The sequence below is a fragment of the Gambusia affinis genome, linkage group LG09, assembly GCF_019740435.1.
Source record: "Gambusia affinis linkage group LG09, SWU_Gaff_1.0, whole genome shotgun sequence".
NCBI classification, from domain to species: Eukaryota; Metazoa; Chordata; class Actinopteri; order Cyprinodontiformes; family Poeciliidae; genus Gambusia; species Gambusia affinis.
The window spans coordinates 23,220,785-23,235,854 of NC_057876.1; the positions used below are offsets into that span (position 1 = coordinate 23,220,785).

A 15,070-nucleotide genomic window follows, 5' to 3' on the forward strand; every position below is an offset into this window, starting at 1 on the left:
GAAAAGAACAGATTGACTGTTGAAAATAAACATCTTTCTCTCCCTCTGCCAACAAGTTTGGCCCATGTGAAACACAGGCTTTAATACAGAAATCACATTCAAAACCGCAGAACAAATAAGAAAGGGTGTCATTGTGTACATACTGTTACAGAGAGTCTTTCTCAGCTGAGCTGCCCACTGCTCAGCCCACATCTCATCTAAATGGATCAGCACTCAGCAGCTTTATACACACTAAAAAAGAAAGACACAGAGGTATGGAAATCTCAAAGATCAGGGTGGAGGTTTTCTTCCTTTGAGGCCACACACGGAGCAGCGGCACGCCGACCTAATACGGCGGCCACTCAGCTGATCCAGCTTAGCCTCTCGCCCATCTCATTACTGCACAGCATCTGCTGAGGGTGGCTACAAACCCTGCACACACACACACACACACACGCACACGCATATCTTTGCACCAGACACAAACTGCTGCCACACCTTCTACCATGATAAATCACAAAAGAAGGTTTCTTTAAAACGTTCAGCTTTATTACAGAAAATCTTCAGTTATTTTTGATATTTCAAAGAGGTACATTCAGCTCAGAGGTTTGGAGCGGTGAAGCTGGAGACTCAAAAGGCTGGAGGCGGCAAGGAATCCCTGCCTGAGGTGCCTGAAAGTGTCCACCTCCACAGACAGACTGACACCCACAGAGCCTCTTTCTCTCTCTCTTTTGTTGTTTTTTTTTTTTTCATATATATATTTTTTTCTTTAAAAAAAGTGCCTGGAAAAAAGTTGCATTAAAAATACAATCCATTCATTTTTAACAGGCAAAATATTAGATTCAAACATATTTAAGCTCTGAAAATAGCATTTCTGAAGTTATTTAAAGGTTTCTCATTTGTTAAAGCAGGCAGCCCCATCCAATGTGACCTTTTACTTCCTGTATTTTCAGTGACGGCTTAAGATTTTCTGTTCTAAATCTTTTATCATAGTGAGTAACAACCTAAAGATTTAAACAAGAAAAACACACAAAGACTGTTACAAGAGCTGGGACACAAATCATAAGCAGTAATCAATTTTACCTAAGTATTACAGTTCTGGTTAAACGTTTACATACACACTTCATCTGCAAGAGTGTTAATAATTGTGGGCTTTTAAAGACCAATTTCTAATCAATATTGCCAGAAGTATCTATAAAGCCCCACTAATATTTGGTTGAATGCATTTTAGCTTCTCTGACTTTTTACGACCTTCTGGTGTTATCTGAATTGGACATGTGAACATTCATCAAATCAGAACTGGGCGAGCTCATTTAAATTAGTTGATTTCCTGGTACTGACAGCAGAGTTCAGACATTTGGAATATGATTAAATATTCCAGAATCCTGATTAATCCTTTCCAAAACCAGTTTTGATGTGTGTTGTTTGGGATTGTTGTCCTGTAAGAACAAAGCTTAAAGCTGTCGATTTGAGGAGAAAAATTTAGACACATTCTCCTTCCTTCATGATTCCTATCAGTAACACTGGCAGTAAAACAATCCCACAGCATGATGCTACTACCACCAGGTTTGATAGTTGATTTCTCAAGTTTAAAAGCTTCTTAGCCATTGGTAGCACAATTATATTATTTTATCACTTTTTTTAAGCATAGTCTCTGCTGCTATTCCTCGTTTTCTTGCACTGTCCCTTCTCTTATTTCAATTATTGATTTATTTTTGCACTCAGCAGGGTAAAGGAACATATATATATAAAGTAAAAGTAACATCAAAATAACAGATTCGTCCTGTCAATGTTTTGTGATTTGTAACGTAAATACGCATGATCAGCAATACATTTATCTTGAATTGACCCCAAACACACCAAAACTAATTCTGGAAGGTCAACTACAAACATCCTGAATGAGCCTCACTTCAGTCACATTGAAAACCTAAGAATTAATCTTACAGAAGGACAATTAATTTTAATGAAATACACATGGTTAAATATCCAAGTGGGTACATTATATTCTCTTTGATGATTGCAAAGAGAATATAATTTAGGTGGGGCTTGATAGAATACACACGTTAGTGGAGGTGTTTGAATACATTTCAACTTATATACACAATTTCAATTTGTGCACCAAATTTTTTGTTTTTAAAAATGACTATACATGCTTTAGTATCCTTACATTTCGGCCGAAAAACAAGTGATATAAATTCACTTTATAAACAGAGGTGGGCATTTATATTGAAGAATGTACTATGATAAAAATTATGATTTTTATCAATAATTGATCTTAAATGAAAAACTGACAGCATGTTCGGAAAAATTATTGATGTTATGTTTTGCTATTTTCTCCACTGCTAATATAAGGAAATAAAAAAAAGATTAAATATGCACTCTATAGTTATAAAGGACATTTTTAAGTAAGTGGTGTCCCGAAGATGCCTGTTGTAAATGGGAATATTTTTCAAGAATATTAAAGTTACCCAAAAAAATCCATAATAAATAGTTTTTATTTTAATCATAATGCTTATTGCTATTACTGTAATGCCACTATATATATATATATATTTAAAAATATCTGATTTAATTCCCACCATTATCTATAAAGCTTCAAATTAAGATCACATTAAGGCCACAGTGAGCGAATGTAAACCTATGGCCAGGACTGTACTTACATAGGAAGATGAACAGAATTGGATATTGAATTGGGGAGTCGGGGAGTGTATTGGGAAGGGGCTGCCTGGTCTTTACAGACACAACACAGACTACTGAATGGGACTGATATTGTCTCGAGTTAGAGCCAGACAACAACATATGAGCTCTACTGGTACAAAGCTTAACATTCTCTGAATAATAAAAAGATACATGTAATAAAAATATAACCTCAGTGAGAAAAATTACACTTAAGAATAATAAATATGACAAGTAGATTTAATATGATAACGAGAGAAAGTAAAAGATATTACAAAAAGAGTATCAAAGTGTCTGAAATCATGTTATGCTTGGATGGAATGTATAAAGAACTACAGATTAAAAGTTAAAGGAGGAAATGTGAACAGTTCCCGCTATCAGCACCTCACAGTGACTTTAAGCTGTGCTGATTCTGCTCAGACACTTCAAACCGAAACTCATCCAAGGAAACAAAAATATAAACACTAATGAATATAAATATCTTATTGGCTATGTGACATTCTCTTATCTAACAGATACCGTATGCAAGTGATTCGATTAATCTAACATGACCAGATTCATAACAAAGAAACCAATTTCCCTAATAGTGCAGAAAATGTCAAACTGACCCGAATCAATGAAGTTCAAGTACACCTGCGCTTCTTTACACGCAGGCATTTGTGGCTATTCTCATCCAACACACGTATGCACTTCAGTACGACACAAACACACGATATGCACACAGGCCTGTCACCATAAAGGCCCAACCTGATTGCACTGCGTTCATCATTTTGGCTTTGAGCAGATGTTAACATACGTGTCTAAGCTATGTACATTACAGCACATATATTAATTTTCTTATCACCTACTGGAACCTATTAAATTATCTTTGAGGCTAGAAGATTTCAGCTCACGCGCCAAGTAACGTTTCATTGCTGGAGCTTGCGTTGAGTCTTAAATCTACTGCTCAATCTCACACAAACACACTTTTTGGGCTGAATAATAATATTTGACCTTTCTTATAAATTATCATTTGAAACTCCTCTTTATCCACAAAAACAAAGAAATAAGCTAAAACTAACACTAACAGTCTGTGTGCTGCTTTCAGCTGCACTGATATCACATTTAGTAATGTTTTACCTGGAATGATTTGGATTGGAAGGTGTGAATATTTAATTAAATTTTAAAATAATTGAAGAAAAGGAAAAAATATTGCAAAAATACAAGTGCAGCGATTAAGTTTAAATAAAAAGATTTGCAAAACACAGTGACTAAATATCAGAGAAGTGTTGTTTTTTTTGTTGTTTTTTTTCTTTAGCCTTCATGCAGATGTACCATTCTTGGAGTGGATATTACAACTGCTTAATGGATCAAAGTAGTTGTACTTAGCTACTGGCAAGGCAGAGCTTATTTGTAAGCAAATATCAAAAAAGTAAAAGGAAGAAGACTCATGCCCATCATCAGAGTTATTTTTATAAAATATAGAAGAGCACTGCTCTGCAGGCATGCGCTGGGCAACGTGACTGGGCAAAAACAAACAAAAAAAAAGGAACAGAAGTCAAAAGACTTCAAACACAATTTCAACTTCTCCCCCAAGTCTTTAAATTTCTATGATGTTTTTCATCCTCTTCATCTTGATCTCTTGTTTCATCTTTTAATATTTCTCCACCCTTTGAAGTTGCTTTCACTATGAAAGAAAATCAAAATGAGGAGGATTTCAGTGCCGTGTCCAGGCTGTCTTTTACTCGCGCTCCTTCAGGTGCTTGTAGGAAAGTGGTGTGACAGCAGCGATCTGGAAACAACACAAGACGACAGACTTTTACTTTGTGCTTTCAATCAGGAGCTGGAGGCGACAGGAGAAAATTGAGCCATGTAATGAGCTTAAAACACCACAGAATCAACAGTGAGTGGCTACAAAACAATGAAGAAGAAAGCTACAGTGATTACAGCATCTACACCACCGACAGCTGACACATATTAGTAAAGAAAATCATCCCATTTTCCCCTCCTGTCAGCTGATCTATTGAAGCTCAGAAGGCAGATCACGACACATAGTTAGCGCTGCCGTTGAGGTTTACCTGGAAGCTTGTAGGAGGCCACCCTCTGCCAGCTACAGGGAGAATAAAAACCAGGTTAAAAGTCAAACATTTTTACAAGAAGCTGCGTGCTACTGCTAGGCAGCCAGGGACACTGGTGAACAGTGGCAGTGAAGTGTGACCAATCTCCTTAGCATCAGGGGACAGACAGGTATAAACGTACAATGACCTGTTAAGGTTATTTACTGACATTTTTTGCATTTTGTCTTTTAACAACTACAATCTTCTATGTAAATTATTGTGATTTTAGACCAAATCAGATTAGTGCAGAACTGTGATGAGGATGAAAAATTACACATTGTTTTGGACATTAGATATAATTGAAAAATGTTTCACGATATAAGGGTTTCACATCAGTCGATATCAGTGATTATTGATTAGTTTTTGTTTTAAATATCTGAAACACTGCCAAACTGTTGAGATAGTCTTTTCAATGTTTTATCCACCTTCCTCTCGAGCTGTTGCACTCATTTTCTCCCTTCAATCCATATTGCTGTTTTAAAATTTTTACACAGTTATGAACAATGGAGGCAAAACCTTGAACTGCTGCTGTGCAAGTTACTCAACAGGTCGTTGCTAGGTAACCAAAGAGAGAGTGAGTTCATGCCACCAACCTTCCTTAGCTGGCTGTGAGAAGTTTAGTGGCTAAAGTCTTTCCTCTGCCTACATCCCCCAGAAGGCTTTGTGGCTCTGGGTCAGAACTCAGTGACATTGTTGATTATTATATCAAATGTATTATCTACTAATATTGATTACATGTCCATCACATCTAGATACATCTCTCAACTACCTAAGTTTGGGATCTCATAACATGAGCATCTCTCAAAATACTCCACAGCTACCAGTATTTTCCTGACCTGCCTAGTATTCATCAATGTCCCCAAACAAACCTCTGCAGACTTCACAGAACAGCTGAATCCTAACGGTAATTGGCTGAAGTAGATTTCACTTAAAGGTACCAGAGTAAAGGGAGCCAAATATAGTTGCGTAATACAAGTTTCAGATTTTTATGGGTATAATTAAAAAAAGGGTTTCCTTCCAGTGTATAATCATGTTTATCTTTGTGTTTGTGACTGTAAAAAGACAAGATGTAAAAAATTTCAGCTGGTATAAATCCTTTAGCAAGGATATATAAAAACACATTGAGGGACAAAGGAGTTTTTGGAAGTTTTGTCCATTTTTTCGTAATTTGGATGTCTGCATCCCATAATTCAGCAACATTTAGGCTAAGTTTGCATCAGAGAAACTTCATGCACCAAACCCAAGGACAAACAAGCACAAATGCATCCATTATTTACCAAACAAACAAGCAGACGGTGAATAACAGAGACGCCCTAACCCAAAGAAACAAAGGCAACATTGCAAATGGCACAAAAATACTGGAAAGTGGAGTGGTACAGTGACCAGCCCTGTAGTTTGACACCATGAGATACGAAGGAAAAAGAAGGACAGCTCAGACACCAAATCAGGAAAACAACTGACTGGAAGAAGGTAAATAAAGACGGAGACATCAACAGCACATGCAAATAGAAATTTAAGCTTTGCATCAAAAGGAAGGCTGAAAGGAGCATGTGTCTGTGCAAAAATGTGAACCCAAGTTTGCAATCATAGATGAAATACATGCATTATTTAACCATATCATACAAACGTTTTGGTCCAGAATGACAGAAATACAATAAGTGCCTCTCTTCAGCCAGCCTATCCAGCTTACACAACACAGACAAGAAGAAAAGCACTTGTTCATTATTGAATATGGTTTATAGGTCGTTGGGGTTTTGATTACCTTATTAGAACTTAGCATTAAAAATAAGATGGGCAGCTAGAGGGGTTTAAAATCAAGTGTGAGTCCCTGATTAAGTTGAATGACCTAAAAGTGGGATGGTACCTGTTTAAATGACAGTATTGGATTCATCTGAAAAGGTTCTCGTGAGCAGGGGCCTGGCTGAAGACTGGGGAGACTGGGGGTCCCCCACACTCGACTTTTTCTAGAAGGGTGAGGCAGAACAGACTGTTGACTTCACTACGCCGCCAGGCACAAACATGCTTCTCTTTCTCCGTATTCTCCTTCCTCTAGTAGACTTACACACAAACATATACATTCACACGACACTAAAAGTAGACAAATGGGCAATAAAAGTTAGTCCACGTGTCTTTCTAGACAACTCTTTGCAAAGTAGAAAAAAAACCTTCAGTTAAACAATTTTTTATAATGTATTTTTTCATATACTTGGATATTTCTCAAAACAAAATTCATGAGACTAAACATAGAGAAAGCTGTGGGCTGTGGGTTGAGGATCCAGGATGAGGTTGTGGACTCGTGCCTCATGCAGTTGCGTTTGGGTGCTTTGAGGTGCTGCAGTCACCCGATGAGACATGCAGAGGCAGCAGGCATTGGAGCAGCAAGGCAGCTGGGAGGAGACACTGAATAATAAAACTGGACAGACAAGGATGAAAGACTGACTGCACGCTCAGCACAGACTCCCTGTCCTACTCCACACTGCAGGAAGAGCTGGCAGCGCACCACTCCTCCCAATTTAATAAATTATAACTAGATTAAGCCATTTGAATCAATGTTTAAAACAGAGGCTTCCAAGCCAGCTTGAATAAATTTATATACCGAAGGAGACAGTGGGAGAGGGAGGACACAGTGAGAAGGAAACAAGCAAGTTTCCAAGGAAACAGAAAATCCTCAGAACGAGAATACAGTTTAAATGTCAACAGAGAGAAAACAGGAGACCTCAATCGCTCCATGAGAAGCTGTGAGTGCTAGCTGTCTGAGACAGCATGAAGATAGTAGAAGTCCCCGAGGACGGAAGGCGATGCTTCATCTTTGGGGAGGAAAGTACAGAGAGGAAGAGAAGGAAAAATAGGAAGGTGACAGGTAAGAATGTGTGACAGCACAGAGAAATCAGATTGGAAGCTAAAAAAAGTCAAGGTAAATAGGAGAACCAAGAACTTAAAAATCGACTGTAAGGAAATCAGTTAATCATAGAAGCAACAGTGCTACAAATCAAGCAAATCTTACATTTCCAATGGTGGTTTATAAGAGTAAAAAGGATCAAATGTTCAAGCAAATGTACCCTGTTATTCCAGTGCGAACATAAGGCTGACAGGATGCAAACTGGAAAGATTTGTGGTCCTTTACCTGGTTCTGTCAATTAGTATGAGTGACTCTTCTCTGCATTTTGAAGGTCAAAAAACTTTTGATAATTCTTTACCTCCAACAAAATTTCCAACAAATTCAGAATTATACAATTTTTCAGACTCAAATGTAGAAAGTACCTAATTTTTCAACAAACAGTAATTACTGTGAATAATTTCACAGAACACCACTTTGAAAAAAAACACACAAACTAAGACGATGGGTACATTCTGCACATATTCCAAAGATAAATTATGCAATCTAAAAATACATTAATTTAAAAAGATTAAAGTCTTCAAACAAATTTTCATGCTTGGTTTTGTTATATTGAAGAATACAGAAATGGAAAACTATCAGAAATTTTAAGTCTGAAGTCTGATCTTAATACATGTGCAAAAAGTATTAAAAAATTTGAGCCTACTGAACTCATTTATAAACACAGCACTAAATGTTGAAACAGATTAATTAAATGTGTGCAGCAGGTGGTTATAAAACATCAGTAGAAGTCAGCTACCAAAATATTACATATAGCTCTCTTGGTTTTCTATCTTACATTTTAAAACTGCAAGTAAGTTCTGTATTATGTTGTGCATGCACTTTAGAGATAGCTAGTCATAACAGCTACCTGTGAAACTTAGCATTAGCTGTAAATATCAGTCATAAATCTAGTCAATCATCCTTCAAAAGGTATTCCAAATGACTCAACTAGAAAATGTACCAACATAGCCCTGAGGAAACAAATTAATTTGCCAAAATGAGCGTTGAAAGTACACAGAAAAAAAATATTTTAAAAAATTGGTGTGAGTGTACGTGCAGTTCAGCGTTACCTGTCGAGCGTGGGGTCCACGGGGCTTGCGGAGCACCACAAGCAGGAGCTCTGGCAGTAGACTGAGGAGGATGAGCAAGATGATGACGAGCCACGCTGACACAGAGCTCAGCATGTTGGCGAACACAAAGTACAAACGCTGGTGCTTCAGGAAAGGCCTGCTGAAGAATACACACTTCAGATCACATTATCTGTTTCTGATAGCTGACAAAAGGTCGGCTGCAACAAAATTTTCTGTGAATTTTCTGACCATATGATTCCTCCCCAGAAGAAGCTGAAAAACACATAAAAAGCCAGGGAGCCCCATATTACAAAGTGGTTGATCCATGTCCAATGCCGTGTGTCCAGAGCCAGCTGTAAAAATTAAGAGAAGTTGATTAAAAACTACACACAAAAAACATGTTTACACCACAAAATCCTAATTTTACTCTGCTTTTAGTCTCTTGTTTGAGTTAAAGTTACAGCTTAGAACAGGGAATACATTTACCTTTAGCGTTACAGTGAAGACGAGGACAGTGAACACAATCGTTCCATATGACCAGTTTCCAAAAACCTGGACCCAAAAAAAGACAAACAGGGTGTGGTGAGGAGTCGGAGATTAATCGATCCGTTTGTCTCATTTATGTTCAGCAGTTGAGTGAAATCAAACCTGGCCATTGTCCTGCAGAGCTGGGTTACTGAACAAAAACCGAACACCAAAGAAGAAGACTAATCCATGGAAGATTCCAAGCGCAGTCCAATAAAGGAATAGCTTCCACCGCAACATTGCATTCTTAGCAATGTCTCTGAAAAGAATTAAAAGGGAGGAAAAAAAAATTGAGTAACTTTATGAACATTTACAACAGTGAGTTTAGGGTATGTTGTTTAGAGCTAATTAAGTAGCTTTTAAATACTTTAAAATATATCTTTCTAATAGTTTTTTTTATTAAAAGCACTATAAAAGTGGAGCTGAGGGACCAAAACCAAACCTTTATTTTGCAGAGGCTAAACTTAAAGTTGTAGCCAAAGGTTTACAAGCATTCATCTGCATAAATATGAAGTTTTAATGTTGAATTTGAACTTTTATTATTATTATTATTATTATTATTATTATTATTATTATTATTATTATTATTATTATAAAATGAATGAATAAATAAGATAAAACTGGAGTGTTCTTTTTTTAAACAAAAGAACTGGGTGGACAAGTTTGAATCTTTGGTGTATTTTCTCAAATCCACTGTCAAAATTATACATAAAGGCTGAAATATACATGCACTCCCACATCTTCTTAAATGTACTATGGAAACCACATAACTTCTGCAGCCATCATAGTTCTGGTTAGACATTTAACTAGTCTTACTAGAAGAACTGGCAGAGTCAGTTTAAATTGGTTGCTTTCCTGGCATGGAAAATACTTTCAAAGATGAACCAAACTTCCAATACAGTTCACTTTATGGTTACAAGAAAGGCATTAATATATACATTTATTCAGTCGTTAATAAACCCAGTAATTAGGTATACTTACTTAAGCATGTCTGTATAATGGATTTGGGAAAATTGTTAAAGGTTGATTGTTTGATTTTACAGTCAATTCACAAAAAATATTAAAAATGGATAGTTCAAAACCCCAAATCAATTTGAAAATAATGAGCACATAAAAACCACTAACAAGACCTGCAGTTTTAAAAAGGTGCAATACCACCAACTTACCTGTAGAGGGTGGAGTGTTCCAAAAGAACCTCAATGCAAATGTGCTGCTCCAAAAGGCTGTAAGCCAGGATGGGCATAGAGGTGAAGCAGATGTTGTACATCGTCAGATAGGCTGCATCATACAGGGGCTGGGGAGGACGGACCAGGAGGAAGGATTGAAGGGGGAGGATGGAGGATGGAGGAAGAAGGGGTGGGGTGACTGGGGATTAATATAAAGGAGTAGAAAAAAAACTCAAAACACCTAAAGGAACCCTTCCTTAAAAGGAAGCCATCTGGGGAAGCATAAATATTACTTTGAGGAACTTATAACAGATCTGTTTGTGGGTCACAAGAAAGAATAGCAGAGGCATGAAAAAGTGTTTGACGCTTTACAGACTTTTTCATTTTTGCATTTTCAGCACTTAGAGTCGGTGATATCTCAGTAAATATAAGTGATGATGCTGTTTGGAAGGGGGAAAGATCTACACCAATCTTTCCCTAAATGAAAATATGATTTGAGAGAAGAAGAAAAAAACCCAATCACACACCAATAGTAAAGCATAGTGGTGGCAGTGTGATGGTCTTGGTATGATTTGCTTATGCAGGGCCTGAAAAACTTGCCTCAATTGATGCAACTATGAATTATACTCTGTTGGAAAACATCCATCCATCACCTTGCCTTAAGATGAAGCACACTTGGGTTTTGATCTAAATGATCCAAAACACACCGACAAGACACGGCCGAAAATCCTCCACTGTTAGTTTGGACAGTTTTTTTCCTGTGGTGTATCCATATCAAAATTCTTGTTACACCTTCATAATGATTTGATTGCACAAACACATCACCAGGAATGTGATGTATGGATTTTTATTATTTCAACAAAAGTCAAAGGTCACAGGGCCAGTGGGGGGTGGGGTAATTTGAGGGAAACGGGCTCAGTCACCTTTAATGATCGCAAAATTTTCAAACCTCATTGTCACCAAGGAAAAACTCACTTGCTGGGAATAGCCACAGAAGAACTGGTACAGAAACTGAGGTAAGATGAAGCAAAGATTCTGTGGAAAAAAAATAGGAAAACGTTGTTCAAAGTTATGAGTAGTTTAATTTTAACTCAAAGGTTTGTCGTTTTGTTGTTTCTCGCATCAAGTCATTAGAACATTAAAAAGGCAAATTCAGTTTTGGTTACCTTGTAAAAGAAGTACTGCACGAGGTGTGCAATGCGAACGTAGTAAAGATGTCCATGAGCCAACAAAAGTTTCTTGAGGTGTTTGAGTTTGGGGATAGCGTAATCACTGTTCTTTACTGCCTGCCGACCCTCTTTACCCTTAATACCTGAAACACCAGAGCCAAACAAAGACAAAAATATACAGAGGGTCAACGTAACCAGCACCAAATGATAGTAGTTCCCCACATTTACATTAATTTCTTACCAATGCCAACATGAGCTTCCAAGATCATGCTAACATCATTTGCTCCATCACCAATGGAAAGAGTGATTGGGTTGCCTTTGGAGTTCTTCACCAGTTTAACAATCTACAGATGGGAGGGAATCAGAGAGCTACATGTTGCCAAGCATTTGTTGTAAAACAGATAAATCCACTTTACTGAAATAACCGGATCTGACCTGAGCCTTCTGCAGAGGGGCCATGCGGCAGCAAAGAACAGCTGTGCAGTTCTGACAGATCTGCAGAAACAGGTTCTTGTATCTTCTGGAGTTTGGTTCAGACGAAGAGCTGAGAACCATCGACAAAGAGGCTCCATCGATGATGAAACCGTAATCATGTCCGGCTACAGACCAACTCCTGCAACAAACAGCAGGGGAAAAAAGGGAATGAGTTACAACTTCTGATACAAAAACCTTTTAATAACTTTACACAAGCCAACTTCTTCACATTTTGTTGTTCCACAAACATAATATTCAAAGAGTTGCTATTTTTTGTCCTGTGAAGCGTTGATGAGAAGATTTATCAAAGTGAGAATGTACGGCAAAATTTGAAAAATGATTTTCACAAGCTTTTTCCATCCAATCTGAGCTTGAGCTGTTTTGCAAATAAAAATGGGAAAAATTGCTAGTCTTTTGATGTGCACAGCTGTCTTAAAACATGTATAGCTCTAACGGTATTAGTGACTCAGGGTATAGTCTCACATTTAAGATGTTTATTTGTGGAACATTTGAGAACTATGAATTGTTTTCCTTCCACTTTGCAGATTTGTGTTGGTCAATCGCACAAAATCTCCATAAAACACATTGAATTTTGTGGTTGTAATGGGACAAAATGTGAAAACGTTTAGTGTTTTTTGCAAGGCACTGAATAGGGGTAATGGTAAGATACCAACCTAGTAATTCCTAATTTCACAGGTGGGGCATCTTGAACAGCTTTCTTATGGTACTCAAGTAACAGATCATGCAGCCTTTCCTCACGACTCCTTCCTCCATCCTCAAGTGTGCGCAGCGTTAACTCCAGCAGTTCTGTGTTTTTCTTAAACAATCCACATGCATAGCAGGTGGACTTGGCCGTCTCCATCTTGTCCCCTGTCAGAACCCAAACCTTCATGCCTGCTCCCTGCAGAGCTTCCATGGTCTGCGCCGCCTCGTCCTGAAGCCTTTTGGGTAAAAAGAGACACATTAGAGGAGAATGAGCACACTTTGCTAAGTAAAACACAAAAAAGGAGTTACACCCATTTATGTTAATTGTGCCCAACAAGTTGAGCTAAACTGATCAATATTTTGGAAGTTTTGTTTTATTAATTCTGAAAATATTTAACATATAAAACCAATAATTTGTTTTAGCATTTTGACAACTTAAGATGGTGAAGCAGTACACAACCACATGGTGGCAGTGTAAGATGATAGAGTTAGGGGCACAAGCTAATGTTAAAGAAAATTTAACAGAAGAAACTCCTAACTGTAAGACAAAAGAAGGACACTTAGAAAACCTTGTCAATAGCTTTAGATTTTAAATGAGATCATTTGTAACTTATAAAACCTTTTAAAGTAAAATACAATATGGATGACAAGACATGCTTTTTAAAACACTACTTCATCAGTGTTTGACTACAGTATGTGTAGTTAGCACCCACTGATCTTCCACAGCAGTAGCTCCTATTAGAATCATATCAGTCTCCACTCGGTTGTAAACAGCCATAAGCTTCTCCTCTCTGTCCTGGAGAGCCAGTCTAGCTTCTCTCAAGTCTGCATCTGCTCTGGCGTACTCCTGTGCATTGAGATGTTTGTAGGCTACACACAACGTGCGATAGCCTTCCTGAACAGAGAGAAAAAGAAAAATGTTACCACAGAAAACCTTGACACTGTTTGGAGAAGAAGCTACAACGGTTTGTTTTTCACTCACGGTCGCGTTGCGTTCCACATGCATGCGTATCCTCTCCACCTCCTCCTGTCTGACTTGAGGGAAAATAGAAGAATCTGCCCCCTTACAGAAAAGCAATATGTCACCTGAACACAAACATAAACAATTACAGACATGGTGAACGCAGAAAATCAACAGTAAATCAAATAAAAATGCAGCAAATTAAAGTCTCACCTGTTTTGGATCTGACCATTACACTCATCCGCCTTCTCACAGGGTCAAAGTTTAACACATGAAGTAGTTCATACCTTCAAGTAACACAAAACTGAAATTAAGTTTAAAAAAAAACAAAAAACACAAGCATCAATTATGACAATCCAAATGTTATTGACTTACGTTTCAACATCTTTATTTCTGTTAAGAATTTTCATGTTTTTACTTTCAAGGCCCAGAAACGTGAAGCCATACCTGCAGATGGAGACAAATGACTGAAAATGTGCCATTTCTTACTCATGTATTTGTGTGATTTGTGCTTTACTTTGGGCTAAATTTGATAATTTAGTACAATAGCCTTAAAACTACTTAACACTCAAAAATCAGTATCTTAGAAAATATAAATATTACACACCATCATTCAAGAGTTGCTCAATGCAGACATATTAATGTCCTAGTGAATCATGTGTGAGACTGCTGACTTGACAGTAATAGTCACAAAACCTCATTATTTAAGTTGCTGACTGTTCAGAGTTCAGAATTAAAGCATATTAATGCAAAATTAGGGGGAAGGAAAAGATGTAACAGCAACAAATCCAACTCTGAAAGGATTGTGCAATGAATCCGACAAGAACAATCCTTTGTTCTTCTTTGATCAGCTTAACTTTGTGTTTCATTAGCTGTCAACCATAATCAAATAAATTACTTGAAATTAACACTTGAAATCTTTGTGTAATTTGCTGAGATGCGACATTACATGAAATTTGTTATTTTTTTCTTCAAAACAATATCAACTCAAATTGATTATTTCACAGCAGCTCTCATCTTTTTTACCTCATGGCTCCCTTAACCAGAGCAATCTCATCGGGCGAGGAAGCTATGAAGCCCATTTCCTTCTGTGGTGGGTGCAGAAACTCATGATCGACCCCTAAGCCATCGACCTGGTCTATCTGGTCTATCTGGTCAATCTGGTCAATCTGGTCTTGTCTGTGCTTTGTAGACTCCTTTATCTGAACAGTGTGGCACAGACACAGGGCACGAAGGAAAAGCTCCTCCCTCTCCTAACAACAAAACAAAAATACAACTCATTAAAGGAAACTAAAATCAAACTAGTTAGCTCATTTCAACACGACTAAAATTACTTTTTTATCAAAACAACTTCTACAAATAATTATCAGG

At 37.4% G+C, this 15,070-nt stretch overlaps 1 protein-coding gene across 8 annotated transcripts in view; it reads right to left on the reverse strand.

Moving 5' to 3' along the window:
• Positions 1 to 506: 506 nt before the first annotated feature.
• Positions 507 to 15,070, reverse strand: part of atp11c (ATPase phospholipid transporting 11C) — a 52,909-nt gene continuing 38,345 nt past the window's right edge. Inside the window, exons 14-31 of one of the 8 annotated variants that reach the window (XM_044126760.1) lie at positions 14,726 to 14,952; positions 14,075 to 14,146; positions 13,913 to 13,986; positions 13,721 to 13,824; positions 13,452 to 13,633; positions 12,708 to 12,974; positions 11,995 to 12,172; positions 11,801 to 11,903; positions 11,557 to 11,702; positions 11,366 to 11,425; positions 10,391 to 10,518; positions 9,348 to 9,483; positions 9,186 to 9,251; positions 8,949 to 9,052; positions 8,700 to 8,856; positions 6,616 to 6,715; positions 4,713 to 4,744; positions 507 to 4,426 (exon numbers count right to left, since the gene is read on the reverse strand). In XM_044126760.1, the coding sequence (XP_043982695.1) occupies positions 6,620 to 6,715; positions 8,700 to 8,856; positions 8,949 to 9,052; positions 9,186 to 9,251; positions 9,348 to 9,483; positions 10,391 to 10,518; positions 11,366 to 11,425; positions 11,557 to 11,702; positions 11,801 to 11,903; positions 11,995 to 12,172; positions 12,708 to 12,974; positions 13,452 to 13,633; positions 13,721 to 13,824; positions 13,913 to 13,986; positions 14,075 to 14,146; positions 14,726 to 14,952 (2,100 nt within the window). In that variant the 3' untranslated portion in view covers positions 507 to 4,426; positions 4,713 to 4,744; positions 6,616 to 6,619. Of the gene's footprint in view, positions 4,427 to 4,712; positions 4,745 to 6,615; positions 6,716 to 7,467; positions 7,559 to 8,699; positions 8,860 to 8,948; positions 9,053 to 9,185; positions 9,252 to 9,347; positions 9,484 to 10,390; positions 10,519 to 11,365; positions 11,426 to 11,556; positions 11,703 to 11,800; positions 11,904 to 11,994; positions 12,173 to 12,707; positions 12,975 to 13,451; positions 13,634 to 13,720; positions 13,825 to 13,912; positions 13,987 to 14,074; positions 14,147 to 14,725; positions 14,953 to 15,070 lie in introns of those variants that run through there. The other 7 variants (XM_044126757.1, XM_044126761.1, XR_006371629.1 and 4 more) reach the window with 7 other exon arrangements.